This window comes from Salmo salar, chromosome 03, assembly GCF_965601325.2.
Source record: "Salmo salar chromosome 03, fSalSal1, whole genome shotgun sequence".
Taxonomy (NCBI): Eukaryota; Metazoa; Chordata; class Actinopteri; order Salmoniformes; family Salmonidae; genus Salmo; species Salmo salar.
The window spans coordinates 73,787,926-73,805,404 of NC_138293.1; the positions used below are offsets into that span (position 1 = coordinate 73,787,926).

At 41.8% G+C, this 17,479-nt stretch overlaps 1 protein-coding gene across 3 annotated transcripts; it reads left to right on the forward strand.

Annotated features, from left to right (window-relative positions):
* Positions 1-19: 19 nt before the first annotated feature.
* On the forward strand, positions 20-7,029 carry LOC106601493 (uncharacterized). 3 transcript variants are annotated; one of them, XR_014391054.1, is made up of 6 exons: positions 20-153; positions 1,060-2,626; positions 3,446-3,539; positions 3,632-3,681; positions 3,961-4,032; positions 5,722-7,029. XR_014391054.1 is itself a non-coding variant. In XM_014193718.3 (6 exons), the coding sequence occupies exons 2-5, from the start codon at positions 1,063-1,065 to the stop codon at positions 4,000-4,002; spliced, it is 2,226 nt and encodes a 741-aa protein (XP_014049193.3). In that variant the 5' UTR covers positions 20-153; positions 1,060-1,062; the 3' UTR covers positions 4,003-4,032; positions 5,722-7,029. The 3 variants fall into 3 exon arrangements, 2 of the variants coding, with proteins under 2 accessions (XP_014049193.3, XP_014049194.3); XM_014193718.3 differs by having other exon boundaries at positions 1,060-3,102; XM_014193719.3 differs by lacking the exon at positions 20-153 and adding an exon at positions 163-430 and having other exon boundaries at positions 1,060-3,102.
* Positions 7,030-17,479: the final 10,450 nt, after the last annotated feature.

The following is a 17,479-nucleotide window of genomic DNA, read 5'->3' on the forward strand; positions in this document are numbered from 1 at the left end:
ACATCAAATGAAACTGACAAAACTCATCTCCCATAATGCATTGCACGTTTACCACCAGCCGCCAGCTGAGTTCTTCACCAATGCAAGTAAACTACGAGATGCCCTTTTTGGAAAGGGTGCACCCCTTCAGCTTACTTTTTAAATTTCAATAAGGTAGGTAAAATAGTTAGTTGATTTACAACTATTTCCGAATATAAGGGGTCCTCGGCAACATGTTTGTTATAACGCATGTTATTATGGATTAATAGCGAGCTAACTCCAGCTAGCTAGCTAAAGTCGGTTGTTAACACAGTCGCTGGCTAACGTTAGCTGTGGTTATATTGCGGCTTTGTTTACACACTGTTTACAAAGGCCTGGATGCAAGTAGCTAGCTAGCCACTAGCCAGCTACCGTCATCCGTGCACTCACCTGCAGCAAGGAACGACGAAGGGTAGGTAACCGGTACTACGTTGAACGGGCAGCTCCCATTTTTCTCTAGTAACGACGTTAGAAAGAGATCATATTTCAGAAATTGATTCCATCTCGAATGGTTTCACGCAATGCGACCTTACATTTTGTGGACTGAATTTGCTGTCAAGAGTTGCAAATTAATAATAATCAATAATAATATTAATGCTTGGTTTAACGATACATTGTTGTTATAGTGATGCATTAATAGTACATATGTAGGATCTTAACTTGATCACTCTTTTGTTGCTGAGAATTTTCCTGCACGGCAGGAAATACAAACTTAATAGTGTATTATTCAAGGTTTAAAAAGGCTTCTAAAGTTTGTAATTTAGCTTTAAAATGTCAGACATGATTTTCCCTAATCAAAAATGTATCAATCCCTACAAAACATGTTCATTAATTATAATCCACATAGCTAATCATTCACATTTCCTGTTGCTTAATGATTATGTTCCTGCTGTAGCAAACTGCCTCAAATTAAAATCCTACATCTGTAGCTATTATGTAGAAAAGCTGCTTTTGAAATTCTGCCTATATAGGCTAGGTTTGAAGTTTGCCTACTGAATAACCTATGGGCTTAACCGTCTTTGTGACTGTATTTGTTTTAAGGTTATGGAGCTGTCGTCTCAAGACCCTCATCCTATGGCTTTGGATCTCTCAAAGAGATGTGGGAAGAGTCATCTGAATCCCAGGACCACAGAGGTTTTGGACCTGATGAAGAAGCCCAGCTGGCACAGCATCACTGACGACCATGTGTCCATGCCCTGCATGCAGCTCCTCTCTGAGAAAACACTAACAGACACAGGTGTCAGACTTTCCTACGGGACTAGGACTTGTGTTCGCTCCCCCCTTTTACATAATGGTATGGACAGAAGCTTACGGGACTCAGGGTTGTACGAGCCACACCCTACAGAGAGCCTAAATGCAGAGAGCCCCATTTCTGAAAGTATTGATGGAGACGAGAGTCAGAGTGACTCTGATGTCATTTTGCTTGTTTCCAGTTCTAAGGAAGCACTCTCACCTCAGGACTATTTAGACAGGGGATCTGTTAGTCCCTTAGGGGATTCTCCGTCCCCTGGCGCTGTCTCTTTGGGTGAAGCTAAAGGTTGTTTTCTACTGCCCCAGACACTGAGTTCCCCCAGTCCTGACAATACATATTCAGAGGATTCATCTGAAAGCACAGAGGAGATGTCGGTGAATGCAAAACCTGTTCTTAACCTGTCGGAATTAGCTGCTGTGTATGGGAAATATGTCAGGTCTCCTGTGGATATCTCAAGTGATGATAGTGATGTCATTGAAGTTCCCATCACCAATGAAAAGAAAAAGATTCACAGTTTACCTGTTGATGTTCAAAATGAGAAAAAGCTGACAGGTGAAGCTAGTAATGTTGTAAATAAAAGCCTTTCTCCACATCCTAGAACAATACAGCCTGGGGTCAGCGCTCAGAAACTCACCAACAATGTCACTCGCCATCATTCAAAAATACATACTAAAAACTCAAGTAGAATATTACCCAAGGAACATTCTGGCGCCACAATGGACTCAAAAGAGAAGTCATCTAGTTCAGAGGATGAGTCTTGGTTACAGCCAACTGTCTACCTGTACAGGTGTGTAGTAGAATCTGATGACTCTGATGTGGACCGTCGGACAGTTCGACAGGACCCCTCTGAGAACCTACGTTCCTCTAGAAGGCCACAGAGAGGATCATCACCTGCTACAGAGTCAAGGACCAAGGCCACACATGTGGAAGACATCCAACAGGAGTGGACAAAGCCCTCTTCACCCAGGAGCAAAAGGTCAGGAACCAAGCAGAAAACCCACCAGAGAAGCCCAGCAAAGCAGGCCTCAAGTAGTAGAAAAGCAGCAGCGAGTAAAACAAAACGGAGGGAGAAACACAAACAAGCCGGCTCATCCTCCATGTTCTCCCATGAAGAGGCAGAAATCAAGCTGAAATATGCAAACTACAAACAGGACAAAAGGGCCAGTAAATCAGAGGACTTTTGCCCTTTTGTGCACATGGAGCAGAGGGAGTACTCTGCTTGTACAGTGATCAACGATCAGCAGGAGGAGAAGGATGTGAGGCGGAACAAAGGACAGCAACAACAACCAACTGGGTCTTTGTCTGGTGTCGTTCCTAAGACGTCTTGTTATCGTCTGGGTCGCCTCAACTCAAAGAGTAAGTGTCAGCCCCTAATGGTGTGCTGCCTGTGTGGTGGGTCTGCTAATGCTGTGGGCCTAGGGGACCTACACGGACCTTACTATCCAACTGGACCTGCTTTGGAGGAACAAGGCAAACAGCAGGCCCAGAGGGAAGAATACAAGGACAGTGAACTGTCTGTAGATTGTAAGATAGGCCTATGTGGCCAGGTAGGGGAGAATGGGTTATATGAACTGAGCAATGTGCCTAGAGTAGAGGCTGTAGTTGATGACTGCTGCATCACAGTCAGTGATTGTGAAAGCTCCACATTGCCTTCAGCCAAAAAGCTCCGAACAAATGGCTGCGTGATGGATGGCCACAGTCTGCCTGTGGTGCTCCACAACACCAATGAATGCTGGATCCACGAGGACTGTGGCATATGGTCCACAGGTGTTTTCTTAGTTAAAGGAAAGCTCTACGGCTTGGAGGAGGCTGTTAGGTTTGCCCAAGAAACAGTGAGTCAAATTCAACGATGCCTCTTTGTTTGAGATAATGTGCATTTGTGCTTGCGTATCTCGAGTGCAACATAGATGAGAACATAACTGAAAATATGATCATATTGCTGTGTATGCTAAATCAAAATGCATTGGTGTCTTCCTAACATTCCTGAAATGTAGCTTCGGTCTGCCTCACTTTATCAAAATATGTAAACAAGGTCAAACTGAAGCAGCTCAGATAGACAGAGGACCATTATGTTTGTGACTAGGTAAAACACAATGCCTTACTCTCACTGTGTCCTTGGCCTCTCAAATAAAGCTTTATGCAAATATGCTTTTTTACATTTCCTTTCTTCTCCAGGTGTGTTCAACATGCCACGCAGCAGGTGCAACCATGGGCTGCTTCCAGAAAGGGTGCCCCAATAAGTACCACTACAGCTGTGCAGCTCAGTCAGGTGGGAAGCTGTCCTGCTCTGCCTATGTACAATTATGTCAATGAAGAAACATTGTGTTGACTAAATGCTTTATTTTCTATCTATCTTTGCAGGCTGTGTGCTTAACGAGGAAAACTTCTCCATGAGATGTCCAAAGCACAAGGTAGATATAACAATTGTCATTCCAGCAGTACCTGGTAAAATAACAAAACACAGGATGTTTAAGGAAATATATGTACATTTGTGAATAGCTATCTTACTAACATTTACAAATGTAAAAGTAATGATTAATAAGTGGTGAGCAAACGGTTTGTAAATGCCTTATAAATTGTTTATTATGGACCCTTAAAATATAGGGTTGCCTAAAGATCATTACTTTTTGATCGGCAATCTAGGCTATTAGTGCAGTGTTTCTGAAATATTGCACTTTTGTCCTTTCCAGAATAAATCATTCAGAGGTGTGAACATGCCAGACAACAGATGACAGGAGAGAAGGAATTGGACACCATGGAAGGTATGTGATTTTCTATGCCCTTGACTTGTTACATTCATCATGTGAGACCAGACGGTTTAAAGTGTACTAACTATAGATGTGTGTTTGGAAGGGCTCCGGGTTTATTTGTAAATAGGACGGTATTTAGTCATTGATGCTCATCAGTCAGACTGTGAGAGATCTGTGATTGTGCATCGTGTCAGAGCTTGTTTTAGTGTTTGGAACAGCTAGGCTTCCCTAAGACTGTTGATTTGATTGTTTTCTCCACAAATAAGTTGAGCATCTTTACCCACAGTATGTTTAAAACAGGACTTAGGGTAAGATTTCAATATTGTTCAAAGTGACATCAAACTCAAACAAGTTCGTGCTAACGATCCTCTGGAGCAGTAGTTCCCAAACTGGGACGGGACCCACTTGTGGGTTGTGGCAGGCGTCCAGGTGGGTCATGGGATTACATTTTTTGTCCATTGCATTTTTACCAAAAAATAATTGATGATATATTTTTGGGATAGAAAAATGCTTTGTGTGAATTTAAATTATTAAAACCAAATAGAAAATATAATGGACCTATATATTTGTAAATAATAGCCTATAATCTTTGAGCTAGACAACCAGGCCCCATTGATTTTGTTATAATGTTTGAGCATAGGAATACAGCACTAATCTGTCAAAATGTGTAGAATTGCAGGAAATGTGCTTAAGATCTGCCACATTTTCTCCCAGCTCCATTGCAACATGTATACAATTGCAGAATAACATTTTCTTTATAAAGCAACATTTTATTTAAACTTCACGGCAAAAGGTGTAGAATTGCTGGAAATTAGCTTCAAAATGTAAAATGTTTCTCTCTACTGACAGATTATATTTTTTACATATTATTTTTATACTGTATTTTTTACTTGTTCTGTCTGTGTATGTTTTTTCACAGCTCAAACACTTAAGGTAAATCGCAAAGCTAAAAAGTTTGGGAACATTTACATTTTAGTCATTAGGAGACGCTCTTATCCAGAGCGACTAACAGAAGCAATTAGGGTTAAGTGCCTTGCTCAAGGGGAAAACATCGACAGATTTTTCACCTAGTTGGCTCGGGGATTCAAACCTGCCACCCCTGCTCTAGAGGATTCCAAATTCAAGTTGGATTATTAGTTGATTAAGGAACACACACACAATCTACAGTGTCAGTTTGACAGGGAATGTGCACAGAAATGGCAGAAAAGCCATGATAATTACTTTGAAGTTTAAAGAGGTTTGAATTCCATTTAAGAATCCTAACAGGAAGGTTTAGCGGTACAGCCAGTCAATCTGCTGTTGATGAGTGTAGGTAGACCTTCCCTCAGTGAGATGAGCTGTGTGGAACATGAGAACATACCTAGTGATTGGGTGCGAAAAAGCAATGAGACTGATTTGCCAACTATGCTATAAGAATATCCTCAATCTGCTGCAAGGGCTTCTGGGTTAACATTCATAACCTATCATGTTGAAACTGATTTGATTTGCTCTTCAGTTGTAAAAATAAAAAAATATTTTTATCTCAGGCTTCGCAAGAGATAAATGAGTGAATGTGGTGCAGAAAATATGTACTTTCACACCAATGTCTATTTCAGTGTGTGACCCTAGCTACTATATAGCTGTACTGTAAATTTGAGTAACTGATTATTTTTGTCCAATTCTATAACAGTGTGTCACTGTTCCCTTGTGTTTCCCTGACAGCTAAACCTCATTGGCAGCAGCCATCGGATAGATACTCTCCTTCAACCCAGAGAAGAGGCTGTGGAAGAACTGCAACATTCTATTCATGTTTTCTTTTATCTCTTGAATGTTTACATTGAGTCCATGTTACTTTAGTATTATTAATGATTCTGAATTGATTGTTCCAATGAAGCCAAATGCTCTTATTTTGTGTCTGCCTGCAGATGGCCGTGGTCTTTTTGGCCCGTCTTCACTGTAGAAGCTTGAGAGTTGTGTTGCCAGGTTTGTTGTGCTGTTTGCTTTGTTGAAAGACCAAAATATCACTGTTGGTCCTCTGTTTTATTTTGTTGAAGTTTTATATCTATGTTTGGTCTTTTTACCTTTTAATACTGAAATGATGATTGACATGTTTTTGTGTTCACAATGTGTGACAGACTTGCTATTGTTTCCTTATTTGATAGGAACCTTTAGTTAATAGGAACCTTGAGAGGACAATAGTTGCATTCAGTATTCATCCTAATTAACAGTGATTGAAAGGCCAAGATTGCAAGATTGCTACTTTGAAATTCAGATTTCTATATGTTACCATAATGATTTTTGCATCTCAGATTATCCTGGTGGTATGCTTTGGTAATCATTCAGAACTAAATGACAACAGAGGAAGTGATGGATCTCCAGAAAGGCTTCTATGGCTGCGCTTACACAGGCAGCCCAATTCGGATATTTTTTCCACAAATTGGTCTTTTGACCAATCACTTCAGATCTTTTCACATTAGATCTATTTCAGATCTGATTGGTTAAAATACCATTTTAGTGAAAAAAATGTCAGAATCGGGGTGCCTATCTAAATGCAGTCATAAAGACATATTTATTTTCTATTTATGATTTAATCATGTTGTGCATATTTATTTGTGTAATGTTCAGCTGACATGGTGGTAGTGCTGCTCAATGAGGAAAAGGTACAATGTCTGTTTTGCACAACGTTTGCAAAGGTTGGTACATTCAACCCACTGGGCGCACACTGGTTGAATCAACGTTGTTTCCACATCATTTTAGTAAAATTACGTTGAACCACCGTGGAATCGACGTTGCATTGACGTCTGTGCCCAGTGTGAAGTGATTTTGAATTTGACCTGATATCATTGGCTCTAGAGATTATGATTTTATACTGGGTTCTGTTAATGCAGTCCATTAAGGAAATGTATGGGTGTTCCAGTCTTACATATGTGTGAGGAAGAGATGGCTAACACATGGAATGAATTGTCTGTAACAGCTTGCAACTGTTGCCTTTTTGTCACCTGTTTGAATAAAAGCTGACATTCCTATGTACGTCACCTGTTTTAAGATGTGATCATTTTTTAGCGTAATTAATCTCTTTTATTAGATGTAGCTGTGATTCAGTGGGACAGGTTAGGTTAAGATATTCTGTATAAAAAATGCTTGAACATATGTTGTACTTGTGTAGCACACAACAAAGGGAAGTCTGGATGTATCCGTGCTGTTTATGTTCTCTATGTAAGTACAGTAATTGTAGATAACTGCCCTATTCTAGACTGCTACAGTCATGTTGAACCATTCACCCTCTCCTTGTATGAATAATTATTCTGCAAACTGTTCAGACTCCTTCTGTGACCTATTCTATTCCTCTACCTCTGTTATCAGGAATAATCTGCTCTCAATGTTTTACTGCGCGTGTCTGCCTCACTTTTAACTGGGTGTCATCCTGACCTGGTGGGTGGTGCTCACAGAGCATATCTCACCTTGTTGAACTCAGAATATAACCGTGTTCCCACCTGCTAAAATAGACTGGCATCCCATTCCTGTGTAAGAGAGCTGTGGCTTTGTCTCCAGGAAGAGGGTTTAACTGAGCAAATCTCTGCATTTTAAGCAGCCAATTTCACAGAGAATATTCAAACAGCTGTTGTGTTTCCTCCCCATGGAAGATGAGACTATATTTAGCTGCCTTTCATTACAAGGGTTTACACATGGACAGCCATTTGGAATGGCAGCTCCATATGCTAACAGTTTGATCTTTTAGCATACAGATGTAGGATCTTAATTTTAGCACTTTTGTTGCTGAGAATGCTCCTGCACTGCAGGAAGTACCGATGAACTTTGTGATTTACATAAATTCACTGAAAACCCACACTAACACACGGTGCATTCAGAAAGTATTCAGACCTCTTGACTTTTTACACATTTTGTTACAGCCTTGTTCTAAATGGATTTGAAAAACATCCTCAGCAATCTACACACAATACCCCATAGTGACAAAGCAAAAACTGTTTTTTTAAAATGTTTGCAAATGTATTAAAAAAAATATATATATATAGAAATACCTTATTTACATAAGTATTCAGACCCTTTGCTATAAGACTCCAAATTTGGCTCAGGTGCATCCTGTTTCCATTGATCATCATTGAGATGTTTCTACAACTTGATTGGAGTCCACCTGTGGTAAATTCAATTGATTGGATATGATTTGGAAAGGTACACACCTGTCTATATAAGGTCCCACAGTTGCCAGCGCATGTCAGAGCAAAAACCAAGCCATGAGGTCGAAGGAATTGTCCATAGAGGTCCTAGACAGGATTGTGTCAAGGCACCAAAACATTTCTGCAGCATTGAGGGTCCCCAAGAACTCAGTGGCTTCCATCATTCTTAAATGGAAGAAGTTTGGAACCACCAAGACTCGTCCTAGAGCTGGCCGCCCGGCCAAACTGAGCAATCGGGGGAGAAGGTCCTTGGTCAGGAAGGTGACCAAGAACCCGATGGTCACTCTGACAGAGCTCTAGAGTTCCTCTGTGGTGATGGGAGAACCTTCCAGAAGGACAACCAGTTCTGTAGCACTCCACCAATGGAAGCCACCAGATGGAAGCCACTCCTCAGTAAAAGGCACATGACAGCCTGCTTGGAGTTTGCCAAAAGTCACCTAAAGTCTCTCAGACCATGAGAAACAAGATTCTCTGGTCTGATGAAACCAAGATTGAACTCTTTGGCCTGAATGCCAAGTGTCACGTTTGGAATAAACCGTGGTGGCAGCATAACGGTGTGGGGATGTTTTTCAGCGGCAGGGACTGGGAGACTAGTCAGGATTGAAGGAAAGATGAATGGAGCAAAGTATAGAGAGATCCTTGATGAAAACCTGCTCCAGAGTGCTCAGGACCTCAGACTGGGGCGAAGGTTCACCTTCCAACAGGACAATGACCCTAAGTACACAGCCAAGACAATGCAGGGGTGGCTTCGGGGACAATTCTCTGAATGTCCTTGAGTGGCCCAGCCAGAGCCCGGACTTGAACCCAATCGAACATCTCTGGAGAGACCTGAAAATAGCTGTGCAGTAAAGCTCCCCATCCAACCTGACAGAGCTTGATATGATCTGCAGAGAAAAAAGAGAGAAACTCCCCAAATATGGGTGTGCCAAGCTTGTAGCATCATACCCAAGAAGACTCAATGCTATAATCGCTGGCAAAGGTTCTTCAACAAAGTACTGAGTAAAGGGTCTGAATACTTATGTAAATTTGATATTTCCGTATTTTTACATCCTGCCTACGTTTGCAAAAATGTCTATACATTTTTTTTGCTTCGTCATTATGGGTTATTGTGTGTAGATTGTTGAGGGGAAAAAACTATTTTATACATTTTAGAATAAAGCTGTAACGCAACAAAACGTGAAAAAGTCAAGAGGTTTGAATACTTTTCTGAAGGTATTAACGTATATTAACAGCAGCACTTTTGATGTAGCATACTTTTGGCTAGATACTTTTTTTGTGACAATATAGATCAAATTAAGATCCTACACCTGTAGGCGACTGATGATGCTGGATGTCTGTCTGAAGATGACAGATGCTGAAGAGTTTGGTGGAAAATACCAAACGTATTATGCCTCATTGGACAATTATGAAACACTTGCATCATCCAACATAATGTGGGTTGTATTTCAGCCATTATGACAGTGGAAATATTGCTTCTTTCATAAATACCATGACATTTCACATTTTTCCTACAGTACCCTACTGTAAGTATTTCCCCAACCCCTGTCCTCTATCACCAATGTGTGGAATCCAACAAGTTGACACATCAGTTAACGCTGTGACCGGGTATAAGAGATATTAATATAACGCAGGCGTAGGTTGTAAACACAGTAGAACTCATCAGATGATGCTGTAACTAGGGCAGTTCCACTATAAAAGCCCTTTCAAATGTTAACTGGGTCTAAGAAAATGTATTTAATGTAGGTGTAAATTGTAAACACAGCAAAATGCCAGCCTCATAATTGCTAACCTTGTTTGACTTTGGGCCATTTCAGTGAATGGAGTGACCTATGAGAGCTATCATTTAACTCTGTATCAAGTGGTTTATTAGGACAAGCGTTTTAGCTGTATCTAAGATAAATAATCGCACTTGTTTATCTTAGAGATTAAGTTAAGAGAGACAGGGAGAGCTCTGTCACGCTAAATTGTCTCAAAATGTTTATGCCTAAGGTCTACACTTCTCTCACTCTTTCACTCTCTTTCTCCATCTATCTCCCTCTCTTTCTCTCTCCTCTCTCCGTCTCGTTCTCACTCACTCTTTCTCTCTCTCTCCGTGCATGCAGCAGCCTTAGCTCTGGGCGCAGTGTTATCTCAGCTCCCAGGACTCTGACAGGCTCATTCGATCACAATCCATCCCACTATCTCAGCAGCTCAGCACAGCAGCACAATGCCATTGCAGGTCACTCAGAATCTCCTCATCCAGGGTCACAAAATAAAGGATGCACAACAGGGCCATGCACAGACCATTTGGAGTCAGTGAAAAAAAAGGTCTCTCCCCCCAAAAATGTCCCGCATCAATTATTACAAGAACAGAGGAAAGCAGCACAATCTGATGAGTAAAGTATTTTGCTAAACTATTTTGAACTGGAATAAATTCTGCACTTATTAACAATGACCAACACAATTCCAGTCATCATAGAAGATAAGAAATACTGTAGCCTACCATTACTAGGCTATATCCAACCCAACTCCATTTGTTGTCACTATCATGTATCCCAGTGGTTTTCAAACTTTTTAAGGACTGGTACAAAACCTGTGACCCCAACACAAGCACATGCACGTGTGTACACACGAACATGCGCGCACAGTCGCTGTACAAATGTAGCCTGTCATTACAGCCATAAACAGTGATGCATTTTCAAAACGCAATATAGACTACAGAACTGCGTTTTACACCTGCATTCATAGCTGAAATTCATTCATGTTAGCAGTCAACATCAACTTGGGGTATATCATGTCACTTCTCTGGAGTCCAAAGCAATCATACGGCCTGCTTGTAGCATACTATAAGTGGAGGTTGCAGGATCTGATGGAAAGCATGCTGTGTCTGCACCGCGCCATCATTTTGGAGTGCATCCTGCCTGCAGAGTGCTAGTTAGCAGCAGGGTACCCCTGTTCTTCCTCACAAATATCGTAATAAATTCGCACAGCGCCATCATTTTTGAGTACATCCTGCCTGCGGAGTGCTCATTGGCAGCAGGTTTGCCCTGTTTTTCCTCACAAATATTGTAATAAATTTGCCAAAATATGTTACATCTTCATCCCATAATATTGAAGGCATGTTGCAGCTGCTTATATTTAGACAGTAGCCACCCAAACTTGGTCAGAAATATTGTTGGGTTGCGTCAATCGAATCTGGTATTAGGATATAAACAAACCATGCAACTTAGTTTTGCAATGATTATTTAATTCATCTTTAAGTAAATAGAATGATAGTACAAATGGTAAATATGATGTTCGTATATACGGGCTCACTGCACCACCTCGCAGGGTATACAGAGAAGTCACTGTTTAAGCACAAAGTTCTTCTTTAATACTCTGACAGAGATAGTTCCTGCTCAGAGCGGGCCTATCAGAGTAAAGACTGAGCGTGGTTTAGACTTACTCAGCCTATCGCAGGCGCACAGGCTGGTCCAAGCCTCCTGGCGCATCACATGTTGCCAGGCGTTGGATCTTATCTTCTTAGTGTATACTCAAGAGTCAGCAACCACTCAATTTCCAGTGATTTACTTATACAGTTGTTTCTCCACTCTATCTGTTGCTCACATGCTCCCCTTGTGATGGGTTTCACAACCTCCTATCACTAAGTCAGCTGCCTACACCTTGTTACACAATGTTCTCTTTGTCTACCCATTATGCTGTCCTGTTTAAGTTCTGATATATTATAAACCATAATTATAGTTGCACATTCAATATCTGCAGAAGCATAAAACCGAAGAATAACCCCACAATATGAAAATTATAAATCAAATCGTCAGGTTGTTCTGGCAAACTGTATTTTATATGGATGATAAATGTAGGCCTACTATGTTTTGCCTGGCAAAATGAAGAAAAATATTTCTGCTCACTTATCTGGATATGCGCGACCCGATGCCGATGATTGGTCATTGGTCAACAATCAAGACGAGCAACTACTTGATTCTGAAGCATAGATGAGAATTTAAGGATGGGTAGTGGATTCATAACGTCAAAGCCAACGAAAAAAAAAAAATCCAGGGTGGGGTGTCCACCCATGCCTATGCCCTATGCCTAATGCACAAAGCGTGAAAGCACAAAATAACATCATTATAACTCTTATCTCTGCCAAAATATCTGCCCTCACAAATTCTCTGTTACATAATAGGATGTCACAAATTTGAGGCACACATGCACCACCAACCAGACAGCATCAATCCAGGCATAATAGATCAAACACCATCTTTGCAAATCATGTAAGTGCCCCCACAGGATATCACCGTGACATAGGTTACAGCTCTGTACTTTGTCAGCGGCGTGAGTCATTTTGGCAGCACGCAATCAAGAATCAATATTTCACCACACTATTACAGATTGGCTTGTGTTGTTGAAGCCCAAAAATAACCTGGAGAATTACGGAGTGCATCAGGTTGACGGTGTTGGACACAGGGTGATAAATGTTGGACCATGAGGGATGGCTTCTTCTCTCCCCTGGGTTCAATGACCTTGTACTGTATGTCCTTGAAGATGTAATGTAATAGAAACATGAATGCTTATTGCTGCCATAGTGTTGAATATCTCAGTATTTGGCTCAGTAGTATCCTCAGTGAAAGAAGTTGTGGAATCGCCTTCACATTAATATTTTATTGTCGTGTAACCATGACTCAATCTACTCTTTGAAAAATAGTTATTCATGTTGTATTGGAGAATTTCCTAATAGAGATACATTTTTATAATTTATGTCTGATTATGTTTTATAATTTGAGTCAGATTATTTTTCATAATCTGAGTCAGATTATTTTTTATAGTTTGAGTCAGATTATATTTTATTGCTTGAGTCAGATTATTTTTTATAATTTGAGTCCATTTCACCCCAGTTATCTATTTTTTGCCAAACATATTTTTCTGTGTAATGTCTTAATTTCTTGTTCTCCTCTCTTTTTCTTTTTGTTAATTTTTGGATTATGTGTCTATTGGTATTGGCAGATATTGCTGCACTGTTGGAGCTAGAATCATAAGTATTTTGCTGCATCTGCAATAACATCTGCAAAACTGTGATTTTATTTGATTTGAGATGTCTATATGTAGAGGACTTGCTCCCAACAATATACACTTGTGGATGTGAAAAGCCTCCTGCATGTTTAACCCTCAAGGTTTTCCAACCTCCAGGACTTGGAGATGAAATGTACAGTTCCACTAGACCTGTAAACCATTCCTCTCTCTACTTGGCAATGAGTTCACATGCTCTTACACACTTGCTCAAGGCTCTTATAAAGGCTCTTCCACACAGGCTAAACAGGCACACCGTGGCCAGTTTAATATCCCTCAGAGTTGGATACAGTATCACACTCTTTTTATTCACACCTAAAGATGTCAAATCTTCATTTGAGCCAGTTTGCTACAGCAGGAAAACCATCCTGCAGCAACAGGAAATGGGAATTATTATGTGGATTATAACTAATGGACATTTTTGTCAGTGTTGATACCGTAATTTCTGGACTATTAAGCGCACCTGAATATAAGCCGCACCCACTGAATTAAATTTTTATTTTTATTTTGAACATAAATAAGCCGCACATGTCTATAAGCCGCAGGTGCCTACCGGTACATTGAAACAAATGAACTTTACACAGGCTTTAACGAAACACGGCTTGTAACAAAAATAAATAGGCTTTAACGAAACACGGCTTGTAACAAAAATAAATAGGCTTTAACGAAACACGGCTTGTAACAAAAATAAATAGGCTTTAACGAAACACGGCTTGTAACAAAAAATTTAAAATTAGCAGTAAGCTTTAGTTGTCTTTTTGCACTGAGTCAATTCCTCACGCTGCTGTTTCCAACGTCTTATCATCGACTCATTAAGACCAAGCTCCCGTGCAGCAGCTCTATTTCCTTTTCCAACAGCCAGATCAATCGCCTTCAACTTGAAAGCTGCATCATATGCATTCCTCCGTGTCTTTGCCATGATGAGGGTGACAAAATGACTACCATAATCAGAATGATGGGAAGTTTGAGAGCGCTCGATTTAATCTAAACAGTAAACCAAAAAGTTGTTTGACCTTAACCCTTTCGGCAATTTCATTGGTCTAATGAAAGCTTCATGCCGCCAAAAAACTGAGCACGTCACAGAATGCGGGAAAAATCCATATATTAGCCGCGTCATTGTTTAAGCCGCGAGGTTCAAAGCTGGGAAAAAAGTTGCGGCTTATAGTCCGGAATTTACGGTACACAAAATCAGGTCTGAAATTTCAAAATGGAAATTACAAACTTCAGAAGCCTTTTTAAACCTTGAATACACGACAAGTTTTCCTGCAACAGGGGGATTGAATTAAGATCCTACATCTGTACAGCTCATCTCTGTGGTCTTACACTCTGTGTGCATAATTAACTAAGGAGACTGAACATCATTGTATTTTTTTCATTAGAAGTAACATTCAGATATTATTTAAGGATGTATCAAACCGTTATCCTCCCAGCCACTCTCCCCCTGCTAGCCACAGCTACAGTAGAGACAGTAAACATGACAGTGGAGTGGAGAGGCAGTGAGGTGTGCAGTGCAGTGCTCAATAGTAATTGCTATGCTGAACATGCAGTCCTGATGATTTCCACTCCAGCAGCAGCAGCATTGCCTTGGCCAGGGTGAACTGTTGGTTTCCCTGCTGTGCTGCATCCAAGCAGATCCACAGGCCTGCCCTGGTACTGGCTGTCTCAAGCACTGATGCTCACCCTATTCACTCACCCCCTCTCATTATCTCCACAAGCTTCATCATTGTGATACACAGTGTAGGCCCCAGAAAGAATATCAAATATTTTTCAGGCCTCCCGAGTGGCGCAGTGGTCTAAGGCACTGCATCACAGTGCTAGAGGCGTCACTACAGACCCAGGTTTGATCCCGGGCTGTATCACAACCGGCCGTGATCGGGAGTCCCATAGGGCGGTGCACAATTGGGTTAGGGGAGGGTTTGGCTGGGAGGACTTTACTTGGCTCATCGCGCTCTAGCAACTCCTTGTGGTGGTCTGGGCACCTGCAGGCTGACCTCGGTTGTCAGGTGAACAGTCTTTCCTCAGGCACATTGGTGCAGCTGACTTCCGGGTTAAATGGGCGGGTGTTAGAAGCACAGTTTGGTGGGTCATGTTTCAGAGGATGCATGACTCGATCTTTGCCTCCCGAGCCCGTTGGGGAGTTGCAACGATGAGACAAGATAGAAATTGGGGAGAATTTTTTTTAACATAAATATATATTTTTCAAATGAGCTAGCAACATTTTGTGGCCAGTAGTCTCTGAACTACACTCTACATTATTAGACTACATAAGAATTTTGCAAGTAGTTATTGGTTAGTAGTGAGGGTTTAACGTGGTTTAACTAGAAATCCTGGGTCACATTTGCCAAAAACCCATCTGGGATTGTATACTGCTCAAAAAAAGAAAGGGAACACAAACAACACAATGTAACTCCAAGTCAATCACACTTCTGTGAAATCAAACTGTCCACTTAGGAAGCAACACTGATTGACAATTTATTTCACATGCTGTTGTGCAAATGGAATAGACAACAGGTGGAAATGATTGGCAATAAGCAAGACACCCCCAATAAAGGAGTGGTTCTGCAGGTGGAGACCACAGACCACTTCTCAGTTCCTATGCTTCCTGGCTGATGTTTTGGTCACTTTTGAATGCTGGCGGTGCTTTCACTCTAGTGGTAGCATGAGACGGAGTCTACAACCCACACAAGTGGCTCAGGTAGTGCAGCTCATCCAGGATGGCACATCAATGTGAGCTGTGGCAAGAAGGTTTGCTGTGTCTGTCAGCGTAGTGTCCAGAGCATGGAGGCGCTACCAGGAGACAGGCCAGTACATCAGGAGACGTGGAGGAGGCCGTAAGAGGGCAACAACCCAGCAGCAGGACCGCTACCTCCGCCTTTGTGCAAGGAGGAGCAGGAGGAACACTGCCAGAGCCCTGCAAAATGACCTCCAGCAGGCCACAAATGTGCATGTGTATGCTCAAACGGTCATAAACAGACTCCATGAGGGTGGTATGAGGGCCCGACGTCCACAGGTGGGGGTTGTGCTTACAGCCCAACACCGTGCAGGACGTTTGGCATTTGCCAGAGAACACCAAGATTGGCAAATTCGCCACTGGCGCCCTGTGCTCTTCACAGATGAAAGCAGGTTCACACTGAGCACATGTGACAGACGTGACAGAGTCTGGAGACGCCGTGGAGAACATTCTGCTGCCTGCAACATCCTCCAGCATGACCGGTTTGGCGGTGGGTCAGTCATGGTGTGGGGTGGCATTTCTTTGGGGGGCCGCACAGCCCTCCATGTGCTCGCCAGAGGTAGCCTGACTGCCAATAGGTACCGAGATGAGATCCTCAGACCCCTTGTGAGACCATATGCTGGTGCGGTTGGCCCTGGGTTCCTCCTAATGCAAGACAATGCTAGACCTCATGTGGCTGGAGTGTGTCAGCAGTTCCTGCAAGAGGAAGGCATTGATGCTATGGACTGGCCCGCCCGTTCCCCAGACCTGAATCCAATTGAGCACATCTGGGACATCATGTCTCACTCCATCCACCAACGCCACGTTGCACCACAGACTGTCCAGGAGTTGGCAGATGCTTTAGTCCAGGTCTGGGAGGAGATCCCTCAGGAGACCATCCACCACCTCATCAGGAGCATGCCCAGGCGTTGTAGGGAGGTCATACAGGCACGTGGAGGCCACACACACTACTGAGCCTCATTTTGACTTGTTTTAAGGACATTACATCAAAGTTGGATCAGCCTGTAGTGTGGTTTTCCGCTTTAATTTTGAGTGTGAGTCCAAATCCAGACCTCCATGGGTTGATAAATTGGATTTCCATTGATTATTTTTGTGTGATTTTGTTGTCAGCACATTCAACTATGTAAAGAAAAAAGTATTTAATAAGATTATTTATTTCATTCAGATCTAGGATGTGTTGTTTAAGTGTTCTCTTTATTTTTTTGAGCAGTGTATAATACAGACCAGCCCTGTTTTGGATAGAATCACTTTACATCACAACTGAGCAGAAACAATGCATCAGTGGTTTCAGAATTGAGTGGGGCGTCATTGAGTGGGCTCTCTAAAATACCTTTTAAATAAACACCAGAACCATGATTCATCCAGATTAATTATACATTCAACAAAATACAGAGTGGTCATTTCCACCGGGATCTAGTCTAGTAGCACATCTCCTTTCTGTTGCCACCAGCCAGCTATGCTGCAGCCTCTCAGGCACCACACACTTCAAAGCCACACAACAGATTCAAGC

Excerpts from the sequence above, each read along its gene's own strand:
- LOC106601493 (XM_014193718.3), top strand. The coding sequence starts at position 1,063 with ATGGAGCTGTCGTCTCAAGACCCTCATCCTATGGCTTTGGATCTCTCA. Across the intron at positions 3,103-3,445 it reads TTAGGTTTGCCCAAGAAACA|GTGTGTTCAACATGCCACGC; the intron begins GTGAGTCAAATT and ends TTTCTTCTCCAG. Across the intron at positions 3,682-3,960 it reads TGAGATGTCCAAAGCACAAG|AATAAATCATTCAGAGGTGT; the intron begins GTAGATATAACA and ends TGTCCTTTCCAG.